The 13,160-nt window shown below is 36.5% G+C and overlaps 1 protein-coding gene across 2 annotated transcripts; it reads right to left on the bottom strand.

Annotated features, from left to right (window-relative positions):
• Positions 1 to 8,182: 8,182 nt before the first annotated feature.
• LOC131620415 (protein GRAVITROPIC IN THE LIGHT 1-like) lies at positions 8,183 to 12,818 on the bottom strand. 2 transcript variants are annotated; one of them, XM_058891484.1, is made up of 3 exons: positions 12,555 to 12,818; positions 12,233 to 12,305; positions 8,183 to 9,873 (listed from the first exon to the last, which is right to left on the bottom strand). In XM_058891484.1, the coding sequence occupies exon 3, from the start codon at positions 9,871 to 9,873 to the stop codon at positions 8,488 to 8,490; it is 1,386 nt and encodes a 461-aa protein (XP_058747467.1). In that variant the 5' UTR covers positions 12,233 to 12,305; positions 12,555 to 12,818; the 3' UTR covers positions 8,183 to 8,487. The 2 variants fall into 2 exon arrangements, with proteins under 2 accessions (XP_058747467.1, XP_058747468.1); XM_058891485.1 differs by lacking the exon at positions 12,555 to 12,818 and adding an exon at positions 12,404 to 12,486.
• Between the last annotated feature and the right edge of the window lie 342 nt (positions 12,819 to 13,160).

Here is a 13,160-nt window from a genome sequence, read left to right on the forward strand (position 1 = left end):
AAACATGACTGCCTGTTTCGGCGACATCCACCTTAAAAAAATGTATTTAGTGCATCTACATTAGTAGGGAAGTTTGCGGTGCGGTTTGGATGGTTTTGACGAAAAAAATAATCTGAACCGCAAGAGAAAACATCATGCAGTTTGGTTTGGTCGGTTGGCTTTTAGAAAAAAAACCAAATCAAACCAATGCGGTTCGGTTCGGTTGGTTCGGTTTTTTATAAATATTTTATTGATTCATACATACACATATAGATGACAATATAACTTTGTATTTAGACATTCATACACTATCAAATAACAACAAAACTCGTCATATTTTGACAACAACTTTCCATTTAATATGTAAAAATTAATTTAGACAAAAGTGGAATAATAAACATATAAAAATAGCATAAAATAATATAAAAATTATTATAATAAAAAAATAGAAGAGACAAGAGATTAGTGAAGATGAAAAAGAAAAAACAAAAGAGTTGAGAGATTAGAGAAGAAGATGTGCGATAAAAACGAAACTGAAATAGGAAACATTTGCATAAAAATGAGAAGGTGAAAAAGAAAGAATATAAGAGAGTGGAGATTAGAGAAGAAGAGGTAAAATGTATGTGGCAAATAAGGTATTAGAGATTTGAGAAGATCGGGACTGAAATCATATGTGTAAGGATGAGAAAATTGTTCGTAATCATAAGGTTAAGGTATAATAGGTTTATGTTTGGGTTGGATGTGAGTTAAGTAAAAGTTAGGCTGTAACATAATGCGGTTTGATTTGGTTTAGTTCGGTTTACAAAATAGAAACTGCAAACCGAACCGTGCGGTTTTGCTAAAAGATGACCCAAACAAATCCGAACCAAATGTGGTTTTTTATGGTTTCGGTTTGGTTTGGTTTGTAGTTTTCTATTGGGTTAGTTTGGTTTTAAACACCCCTATACATCAGTGGAAAAAAATTTAAATAACAAGGTTTAAAAAAATCCCCAAAAAACCACATTTTGGGAAAATTTTACCGAAGTGTCTAGGTTTGGCAGCATTTTAAATGGCGCCTATGTTCAACCTAAATTAGGTAAGCCATTTGAAATGGCGCCTATGTACAAATGCTTACACATAGGAGCCGTTTGAAATGGCTCCTATGTGTTAGGTTTTTTTTTTTAAAAGATACTCCATTCCCGTTCATTTCGCACACAGTTTTCAGTTCCGTTTGTAACACCCCGTAAATTCTTATTTATTAATTTAATTAAGTTTTTAATTAAATTATTGAAATTAACATTTTATTGGGAATTATTTGAAAAATAATGAAATATTGGCTATTGGGCTTAGTGTAGTAGTTAGCAAAAGGGGGGTGTTAACTATGTAAGCCTATTAAGACATTTTCTATTTTTCACAAAAATAAAGGAAATTGGAAAAGAGAATGTTAGAAACAGAAGAGCAAAAAGTCTGAGGAACAGAAGAAGCACGTGAAAAGGAGAAGAACCAAAGAGGAAGAGAACCTTAGAAGATTCGACTCTGAGGTAAGGGGGGATTCTTCGGGTTAGTAATCCTTATGCGATTATGGGTAGTAGAATTGATTAGGATTGTCATTTAGTTCAATCGGATGTGTCGGGTTTTGGGAATTTTGCTAGTTTTTTATGAACCTTTATAGTTTTGTATGATTTTGATAATAACCATGATATATGTTGTTAATTGATGTTTAAAACTTGTTTGAGTTGTGTTATAATGTGCAATTTGGTGCTGTTTGTATGTGATATTCGTTTGGGGACGAATTGGTTGAATAGGGATAAGTGGTTTGCTGTCAAAAACTATGAATTTGTTGTGCAGGTACGTAGGAACCGGTTCCTGTGTGGGAGGAACCGGGTTCCCATTATAACAACAGAGGCCTGGGAATTCTGGGTTGCTGGGAACCAGTTCCCAGCTAGCGACAACCCGGTTCCCCATAGTAAAAATCAGAGACGAGTTCTGGGGCGCAGCCAGGAACCGGGTTCCACATGGGGAGGAACCGGGTTCCACTGTGTGTTTTTGAAAGATTGTTTTTACTTTAAAAACCCATAACTTTTGATCCGAGTGTCTGATTTAAGTGTCGTTTGGGGCATTGCGAAGCTGATTTAATAGCCTATATGATGAATGGGTGAAATGGACGTAGGTCCGAGTTTTATATTTTGCTTAGGTTATTTATTGGGTGATGTTTTATATGAATATGTGTGATATACTTGAATGAGTGCTGAAACATATGCATGCTTATTGGTGATGAATTAGTGATTGATAATGAGACGATGTAATACATCGGATTGGTGATGTTGTAAGCATGTTATACGTTGCATTCATTCGCATACATTTTGGTGATGGATCCCAGTGACGTTGTGGATCAAAATGGTGGACATAATTCTCATTGTGAGGAATTTATGCTGGTTGGACTGTATCTTGGTGATGAAAAGATCAGTTGGATGGGTTTAGCCCATGTATGGTACCACATGCATAGTGTCAGTCCATTCATGTGCATTACAGCATGATATAACTAAATGATTGTGTAATGTGGTAGGTGATACGTGTGAATTGATGCTTGCTTGTTTGTAGTAATTCCGAATACATGTATGGTTGGGTGGATGATAATTGCTATGATATTTTATTACTTATGACTGTATAATGCTTATTAATTCGAATGAAACTCACCCTTACATGTTGACATTTTCAGATTAAGGAGTAGCGGCATCTTGATTGGGTGAGGATAGCTCGTAGGCTAGTCTGTAGTTCGTGTCGAGTCATGCTCTGATTTGTAACACTGGGAACGATAGTCTTAGAGTTACTTGTGATACACTATGTTACTATTTTGGATTACGTATCGTTGATTTTGTTGGTGATGTTTTATAATACTGTTGAATGAGTTTCCGCTGTGTTGAATATGTGTTTTGATATATTTTGGATTATTCCTAATAAAGCATGACAAACGACTTCGAGTTTTCTTTAATTTATTAATTGTAACATCCTTGTTGTATGATTACTCTGATCCTTATTATATTTTCCGCGGGGGTTTAGAAGGGTGGTACACCGTTCATCAATTTTGTCTCCGATTTTTCTCTCTGTCACCCTAATTAGTAATATTTTGGTATTTAAAAAGTAAATTTCATTGCATAAAAATATTTTACAAAGTTGTTACACAATAATTGTCCTAGGGCATACAATTAAACATGCGCTGAGGTTGTTCCACGACTAGGACATTTGTTTTTATTGTGCCCTAGCTGACGGCGAATGCTACACTTTCTTTCCATTTTGTCACGAACATCCATTTCAATTCGAATACGAGTATTGTTGGGGCGACCATTTTTCTTTCGTCGTATCATTTCATTATGCCAAACCACTTCCCCATCATACTCAGACCAGTAATCCTCCTTCGCTACCACTGAAAATGCGACATTGTATACCTCGAGTAAGGTGTCATTCTTGTAAATTGGAGAAAGTAGTGTCAATGCATCTCGGTGCGCATATGCACATGCTGCTAGGACATGTGAGCAAGGCATACGAAATGCTTGAAACTTTCCACAGTCGCGCCAATAGTCATCTAGTAGAACCCTATATTGTTGTCTCGGTAATCCTTCATTGTGGCCAATTGTTTCTCTAACACTGGATGTGCGGTTGAATCAATCGAAAGTAGTAACATGATGACTATTGGCCTTTGTTGATTGTTCTTTCAAAAATTTCATGCAACTCTCGCTGAACAGTTGTCCCAATTCTCTAACAGCACTCCACCTCTGACCTCTTGTTCAGAATAGCGAAGCCATCCTAAAGTAGGTTGCTTCCACCAGTGCAGTAATAGGGAGGTTTCGAATGCCCTTAAAAACTCCATTCATGGATTCCCCAAGATTTGTTGTCATGTGGCCCCAGCGTACGCCGTTGTCACAAGCCCCAGTCCATTTCTCCCTTGCAAGGTTATCAATCCAGCTTCTCGCATCCGGATTTGACAATACAATTTCACTCCGATAATGTTTGAATGTAGGTTGAGTTAACGCATATCCTACATTGACTAGTGTCTTCCGGAGGTGCCTATCCTTAATCTCCCGCATGAAATTCTGGGCAATATGTCGAATACAATATACATGCGTTGATGTTGGGTGTTGCCATCCGTTTGCCGGATTGTTGTAAGCACTTTCAATGGAAGCATGCCTATCAGAGATTAAACAAAGATCAGTTTGAGGAGAAACATATTCTCGGAGATTTCTTAGAAAGAAACTCCAACCCGCGACAGTTTCACCTTCCACTATTGCGAATGCTACTGGAAATATATTGTTGTTTCCATCTTGTGCAACAGCCATCAACGTGGTTCCTTTGTATTTACCGTATAACCAAGTTCCATCGATTTGCAGTATCGATTTACAATATACAAAACCTCGTATGCAAGGTTGGAAAACCCAGAAAAGGCGATGGAAAATTCCATTTCCTTGGACACGGGTTCCATCAGGGGCACGCGCTGGCAATATGACCCATTGCAATCTTCGCCTCTAATCTCTTATGGAAGTATGTAAAATTGGCTTTTTTTTCTTAATGAAAATGTAACAACTTCCGTGTTTCTCATCAGAAAATCAGTTGTTTCACATATGTATGTCTCACCGTTTAGATGGGCATTGACTACGTATTGGGGTGGGCATGCCATTGTTTTGGATAAGTGTTTGGCTGTGTGTGGTGGATTGTAAAGAGATATTGGCATTCTTAAGTAGCCTAAGATATTACTGTTGCGTACTGTTTATCAACACGCCAACATGATGGGACTACACTCAAGCACACTGATCAATGTCTGTTGTAAAGATTCCAACATGATGGGACTACACTCAAGCACATTGATCAATGTCTGTAGTAAAGATTCCAACATGATGGGACTAGACGAAAGCACACTGATCATTGTCTGTTGTAAAGATTCCAACATGATGGGATTAGACAAAAGCACACTGATCAATGTCTGTTTACGTAAATACATTTTGATTATGGTTTAATTTTTAGATTATAAGTATCAAAATTAGCACAACTACATTGTAACGATAAAACATCAATTCATTGATTAAAAGATACATTGAAAGTGCCAATATGCATTGAGCATTTGATTGAAAGATACATTGAAAGTTTCAAATAGAAATTAAGAAATTACAACGGTTAAAACAATGTCATCTGTTCCATGCATCATTAGAGTGCAATCGATGTCGTATTCCACCTTATCCCACCAACGTTCCCTTCCTCCGGTCACAACAGCGGACCTTGTTTTAAGCCTCTTGATACTTCTGATCTCTTCGCCGAGTTTGTACTCCCCATCCAAAAATGACGGGATAGTCCTCTTGAGTTGTTCCATGGAACTGATATTCCAAAACATAACCGGCATGGAGGGTTTGACGGGAGAGAAGATGACATGCCTGTTCCTTCTACGATACTCCGGTTCATAATAGTTGGGGGTATATTGTCCTAGCTATGCTGTATCAATCCCTATGTAAGAACGCTAAGAAAGATTCTTGCACGTTCTATGGGTGTGCTCTCTTGGTCCAAATGTGGGGGTGGTGGAGAATGCCTATACTGGCCCCCGCAAACAACGGCGAATACATGTTCCCCTACGCAACAAAGTGAGTATTTGAATCTTATTTTAATTCAAATAAAATCATTAGGGTTTACTTTAGCTAACAAATATATACTGTGTTTCAGATTTTGCGTAAAAGGAATGAATTATAGCTTGAATCCGAGGGGACACATCGTGATTTACCGCCAACTTCTTGATCACCTACGACCGGAGGATGTATTATCTCTAATCTCTTCATCTTTCACGTTATTTTTTTTATTACATGACCAATTTAATTATTAAGTTTTGTACATGCAGTTTATTTGGAGACCATACTTTGAACTCGATCATGAACCTAACGCTGAAGATGCCGCTATTTGGACAACAAAGACGACCATCCTGAGGTACAACATCATCGAGATGCATCATAGTGATCGAGTAAAACTCTAGTTCAGGATGCATCAAGGTATCCCTGATCCTCCAACTGATTTGGGAGAGTTGCACATGAAACGAGTCAATCATCAATGGATTGTCCAAACCTGGAAGGAATTCGCTCCAGAATGGCGCCGGATGTGGAAATATTGTAGCGACCATGTCCTCAACTTCCCTGTTAGTGATACTGAAATAAAATCATCAAGGCAATATTTGAATTGGTACAGAATTGTCACCACCCCCGATTTATTTGTGGTAGACTCTTTCTACTTAATAGACCCCCGCCGACAAAACTACATCATCCCACAACAAGAACAGCAGCAACAACAACAACAAGAACAATAATACCAACAACAACAACAATACCAACAACAAACCCAATACCAAGAATAAAACCAATACCAATACAGCGCCCAACAACCCAACTACCAACAGTATAACCCATTCCAGACTCAGTCCCAACCACTTTACCAACAAGACCAATACCAACAACATAACTTATTTCAAACTCAGTCCCAACCACTATTTCAACCACGTAGTCAACCACCTCGCCAAAATCGTATACGACCCACCCAATACCACCCCCCGGATGCTATTATTTCGTTGTCAAGGGAAGTCTCTCTCTTGGTGTCGGGAACACGGCTTCCAATTCCTATACTCTTTGGGAGCCAAGTCGTATAGCTTAGGCCTTTCCATCGTACTCCTCTTGATGCCATCAAGCAAGGCGGTTGGTCTTAATGGTAACTGACCTGGACAATTATCAATATCATCCAAGTGCGCAGCTATACAGTTCTCCTTTGAAAGGCCATCAGTGACCTTTCAGAAAGATTTCGGGTTCATTCCACTGAAACTAGCTGGCAATATCTTATAAGTGCTATTCCCTCTCAGCTTCAAAAGGGCTTACCCGAGGAGAGTACGGGGCATCTCTATGGTTCCAATATGGTATCGCAGAGTTCGTCGATCTTCTTCTGACTAGTGTCATGCTGTCAACCAAGAAGGAAGCTCCTCTAGATCATTCAGCCAACAGAACGAGGCGGGTTCCTCAAGAATCCAACTAAGTCCCGACTTTGGTCCATGGGATGAAAGTGACAACGGCGACCCACTCACATTACAAGCCTCTCACCACCGTAGCCCATATGGCTACGCAGCACCAACCGAAACATTTTCCTTTTATCAAGGAAGTTCAAGTGCCGCCGGGTGCTACCAACCAGAAGTCATAGCTCCACCTCCTCCCCCACCACCATTTCAAAGCTATGAGGGAATGAATAACCGACTTTACGACAGCCGACTTCCGGGACGCTACGATAGTCTTGACGAATTCCTTGACACCGAAATTATTGACAGAACACTTCCATGCCCATCCACACAGACACAACAGGAACCACAAATGGGAAGGGGTGGGGCTTGCCGTACACATCCTCAACGTGAATACACGCTCCTAGATGTGGAACCGACGGACGTTACGGTGATGACAGACACTAATCGTATTTTAATTTTCTCTTTATTAGTTATTGTTTTTGTATTTTAATTTTCCAATGTATCTGTCAGTTTAAATTAATGAAATCGTTTGTTTTCGACTTTTTTTCCATTATTGTTCGTTACATATAACCCTTGAAAATATATATATATATATATATATATATATATATATATATATATATATATATATATATATATATATATATATATATATATATATATATATATATATATATATATATATATATATATATATATATATACCCTTTATTTGACTGTTGGTGTCATCTGGTATGACGCATACTCAAAGGTGTGCTGCCAAATCTAGACACTATATATATTAAACATAGATACTCTTTATTTTATAAAGCTGCTTAAAAGTATTACACTATTAAGGTAAAATATATAGATACTCTTTATTTTATAAAGCTACTTAAAGATATTACACTGTTAAGGTAAAATATTTTACAAACGTTCAATGCATCACAATCTTTAAAACAAAAAATTTATATTTACTTTAAAGAAAAAATCAAACTTTTACAAAAAAAAAAAAATTATCAGTTATGTAAAACTGCTTTCTACTATAGTTCTATTCCCATTAAATCCTTTTATAATTTAAACACCTACTCACTTCCAATTTAAATAAATAATTAAATGAATTTCTGACGCATGAGATGTGATATATTCATATGCAAATCTATCATTATGAGACATGAAAGCTTTGAAAATATTGTATTTCTATCTACACCGCCCTCATTCAATAAACGTCCTATCATGTAGGACCCATTTACCTATCAATCCATTCAAATTCAATTCTGTCAAACAATAATTTCCAACGACATACACAGAACAAAGAAATAAAAATGAAACAAGAGATATCAATTACCACCTACCTACTCCTCCTTTTAACATTATTTTGTACATAATCATGTAAAAGATACCATAACAGCTTAACAATCCCTGCCACTAGCCTAATATCACCAAAACTTTAGGTCATACTCTTTCATTAAACTGCATTAAATTATAAAAAAAACATTCTGAAAAGAAAATGGACAACCATACTACACCAGTCCCCACATCACAGTTGCTGCTGCTGCTGCTACCTTTGCTTTAATAACTGTGAGGTAAACTTGGCACTGTATAACAGTTTTACCTATCTTAAAACCTGGAACTACTGTGAAACCAACTTGTGGCTCAGTTTCCACTGCTATTGCTACTTCATCATCATTCACAACACTCTCCATGTAAACATCAGAGAATCTACATCCTTTCCCTACTTGAAAGATTTCAGCTGGAGACTCAAAAGAAAAGGCTAAGCAATGCAAAAGCCATACCCTCTTGGCCATTTCAGCAAATGATGTGAACAAGTGGTTGTCATCCGGAAATTCTCCGCCGTTCACCATGTTGATCCTTAGCTTTGTGTCACCGAAAAACGATGCCTCCATTTGAGGGTTGACTAGTCTTAAGTATTTCGCTCTGCAAAACTTTGCGAAAGCTGATTTTGGTTTTGAACCAAGAAACTCTTTTGCTTTCACGGACTTTAACTCGTTGAAATTCGAAAAGAAGAATTGTATTTTGTTTCTATCGGGAAGAAAATCGGTAGGACGGAGATTGAAATTAGGGAAGTTGAAAGAATCGAACATCTCCCTACAAACAAAAGACTCGATTGCAAAACACTTGTGATCTTCTTTCAAATAAACAACATTCTCTTTGATAATAGCATTCACCGATGCATCGATATCCCAACCGGCAGATCTCATCTCATTCACCAACAGCTTCACAAAGCTTCGGATTGATTTAACAGTGTGACGAAGAACGGATATAAAATGTGTAGGACTTAGTCCTGAGATGTGAAGATTATCAAGAGAAGATAATGAGCCACTTTGATTTAACCTCTTTTCAATTGACTTGTTCTGTTTATTTGCTTCCTCTAACTTCTCTTTAAGAAACATAATCTCGGAGTCTTTAAGCCGTGTTTGCGACTCAAACTTCTTCCCCATTATCTTATAGGTTTTGATAACACTCTTAAGCTCTTTCGATTCAGCTGCAACAATTGCCCCCTCTGGTGAAGGATCAAAATGAAATTGCTTTTTGAACCAACATTGCTTGAGTTCAGATAAGGTTTTCAATTCCGAGACTAGTAGTTTATCAGCATCTTGAATTCCATCAGGGTCATAAGGTGATTGAGCATATTGTAGCTGAGCATATGAAGCTTTTATAGTTGAAATGCTAGCAAAAACTCTCGAAACCAAAGCTTCTACGGCCAATTTTTTTTTAAGCTCTTCATCTTCTTCACTGTGTGTCATGTTTCCTTCATCAACTTTAACATTCTGCAGTCCCTCAACTTGTGCAATTCCAGTCATTGATTTTGCACGAAGAACCTTTGTCAGAGTTCGAGACAATTTACTCTTGCGTGGTGTCACTGCTGAAGGTTTAACGGAATCCATCTACAAATAAAAAAATAGAACAAAGAATGAGAATAGTTTAAATGTAACTCAAAAGTGTATAAAAAGAATTACAAGGGCAATAAAGTCATCAAAAGATGGTGATCATGATGAATCTTCCCAGCAAAAGATTAAAAAAATAACAATTATACACTTTATCGCTTAGATCAAGGCTTTTAATATAAGGTTAAGGTTTCTTTTTGTTTTTCATCTAACAAGTTTTTGGCTTGACTAACAATGAAGACCTCAAAAGTCATAACAAGCATGTTTAGAAGACAAAAGGTGCTAAAGAATACAGAAGAACACAATCAAAAGAAGCATTAATTAAAAAGTGTGCAATGTACATACAAAATGAAAGTTTTATACAGTGAAAAGCAAAGCTTCAAGGTCAAATTTAACATCAATTTCAAGCCAAGAAAAACAAGTCATTATTTCTACAAATTTTATTATGGTTATACAAGTTTTCCAGGCTTTGTTTCAAAAAAGAGAATTGGCCCACCAATTAAAGTAATCATTACTTACTTGTAAAGTGGTCAACTTAATTAGTTTGTGTTGTTTAGGCAAAACAAGAATGATTACAGAGTGGCATAAATATCACTAACTTTTCATTTCCTTTCAAAGGGGAATCCATAACCTTAAAGGATAGTAAAATCCATAGCTAAATTCATCGAAACTAACGTTTATAAAATTTGATACACTACCATCATAGGAACATGTTGCATTCATGCTATCGGTGGTGACCATCCGATCTTTTGACCAGACAATCTAAAATATATAACTTAAGATATTGAGTTTGAATCTGTACTGTCTGGTCTTATTGGACTACCATCTATATCCCAAATGCGTGAATGTGCAGAATCACAACTGCAGGGGAGTACCCTTTGTCGGATTATCAGTAAAGTAGTCTTGTTTTCTTTGTTATATATAGATGAATACACACTCATTCACATTATGTATGTACATATATACATTTGTGTGATTCACGATCCTTAGGATTCCCTGAGCTCGTCCTTCATATTCAATTCAACGTGTAAATGATCTGGCCTAGCAGTAGTCTATATGCGTCTGCAACAGGACTCATCAAAGTGGAATTATTACACAGGACCCACAAGAAGCTCCCCTCTCTAAGGCATCCCATCACATCAGCAGTATATTTTACCACTTAATTAAAACAAAAACAAAAAAAGACATTGAGACGACTATACTTACAAGAAGACTCATTCATCTTTCAAACAAGGGTGTTAACTTTTTCACACCACTTTTCTCAACATACCTTTAAAGCAGTGTATGATTTAAAAGGGAGAGGGAAGTGGGGTTAAGAGCAGTGCTGGAGGAAAAAGGGAATCAAAATTGATACTAAACATCGATTTCAATCCAGTGACTGTACGGCATCCACATTGTACGCCCTATAATAAGGAAAAGAAGTGTGGTTGTGATCATACTCGTATTGTGTCCGTGCGCCAAACACAAAGGATGGTGTTCAAATCGGACTGCATTGATAGACGCTTCCAAAAGAAAAGAGATAGACACATATTTTGACAGAAGCAAAAACAAATTAATACAACTCACCAAAATCTGTTGTGTCTATCTCTCTTTGATCAATTATCATAAGTATCTAATACTGGACACTGATAAAGGTAAACACTCACAAACAGCAAATTTTCACCTCCATTTATTGTTTTCCCCCACTTCAGTCATTTCAACATCCACTATCCACTATAACAGACATTTACAGCCTTTAATACATAAACATAAAACAAAAGAGAGTCAGAATCATACAAGATGAGAATCTTTGGCCTTTTCAAAATCCACCAGACACAGGACATGCTACCTTAAGAAAGCACAACACAAGACCATGGGCCCTCAAAAACACTATCCCAATTCATTACTTCTTCCAAAAATACCAACCTATTAGGTATCCCTATAATAATACAAATTACATGTACTCCCTCCATCTTACATATAAGTTCTTCACACATAAAAAAATGTTAAAGTATAACCTTTGAAGCACGGACACCAAAACCTCAACACCTGACACGTCGACCCCAGTAATAAACACTGAAAACACAACACCTAACACATCGACACTGGTAATAAACACCGAAAACACGACACTGACAATAAACACCAAAAAGACACAAACCGGTAATAATTAGAAAAAATCAATAAGTTAAATATAATTACAGGACGGACACACCCTTTTTTTAAGTCGGTGCCACTTGGAGTATAATTACTGTGTGCATAAATTTTTTTAAAAAATATTTAACAACAGCAACAAATCAGCATAAACATGAAAAACTTAAATCATCAATCAAAGAAAATAACATTAACTTGAAGTATCAATCATGAAAATTTAACATACCTCAAAAAAATCTCCAAGTAATCAGGAATGGACGAAGACGATTAAGTTCTCATAAGAAACAACCAGAAACAGCCTGCATAACAAAGAGGGGAAAAATCAAAACACGTATAAAAACAGAACAAGAAAACGCGTTAAGAAAAAACTGAACACCGATTTTTGAGAGTTTGGAACCTTGAAAAGAGCATCACGAAAACCGGAATAGATTATGATTCTGTGTCCACCGACTTATACAGAATCATAATCACCACCAACCAATAAACATTGAGAATAAATAAACATAAGAATGAAAAGATAATGAATAAAAAAATAGATTTGAGCTTACCAGAGTTTGTTACGTAATTTCGCGAGCTTATTTTGACGTTTGATCGGTATGAAGGTTTGTGGTTTGAGAGTCGTTGTGGCCTGCTGAATGAGAAAAAGAGACACTTGGGTTTAAGACTGGGTTATTTTTTTCTACTTTATTTATTGTTTTTGGTTTATTATGTAAACCTTTTGACGATATCGAAAAAAATGATATCTGAGGAGAGAGAGAAAATCTAGAGAGGGGAGGGGGAGGTGAGGAAAAAGGACAGATATGTTCGGACCTCGGCGTTGGGAGTTTAAAAACTCTTACATATTGTCATGTCGCTTTCGCTACTTACGAACGAGCTTGGTTACTCTTTCACCCTTTCTTTTTCCTTTTACTTTCGTTTTATTATTTAGAAAATTTACACAAAACGTTAAAAATATTATACAAGATATCACTTGGAATAAATGCCCTATGGAATGCTGCCAAGCGTAAATATTTCCAATTTAATTTCTCTTCTGGAAAAATATCCTATTAAAATTTAAAAATACTTTTTATATTTGGCTTAAATACAGTTTTAACCTCCTAAATTTTTCAATTGTTTGATTTTAGTCCCTTATATTTCAATTGTTTGATTTTGAT

Source organism: Vicia villosa, linkage group LG7 (genome assembly GCF_029867415.1).
Source record: "Vicia villosa cultivar HV-30 ecotype Madison, WI linkage group LG7, Vvil1.0, whole genome shotgun sequence".
In the NCBI taxonomy this organism is placed as follows: domain Eukaryota; kingdom Viridiplantae; phylum Streptophyta; class Magnoliopsida; order Fabales; family Fabaceae; genus Vicia; species Vicia villosa.

What these genes read in the sequence shown, in the direction of transcription:
- LOC131620415 (XM_058891484.1), bottom strand. Translation starts at nt 9,873, where the DNA reads ATGGATTCCGTTAAACCTTCAGCAGTGACACCACGCAAGAGTAAATTG.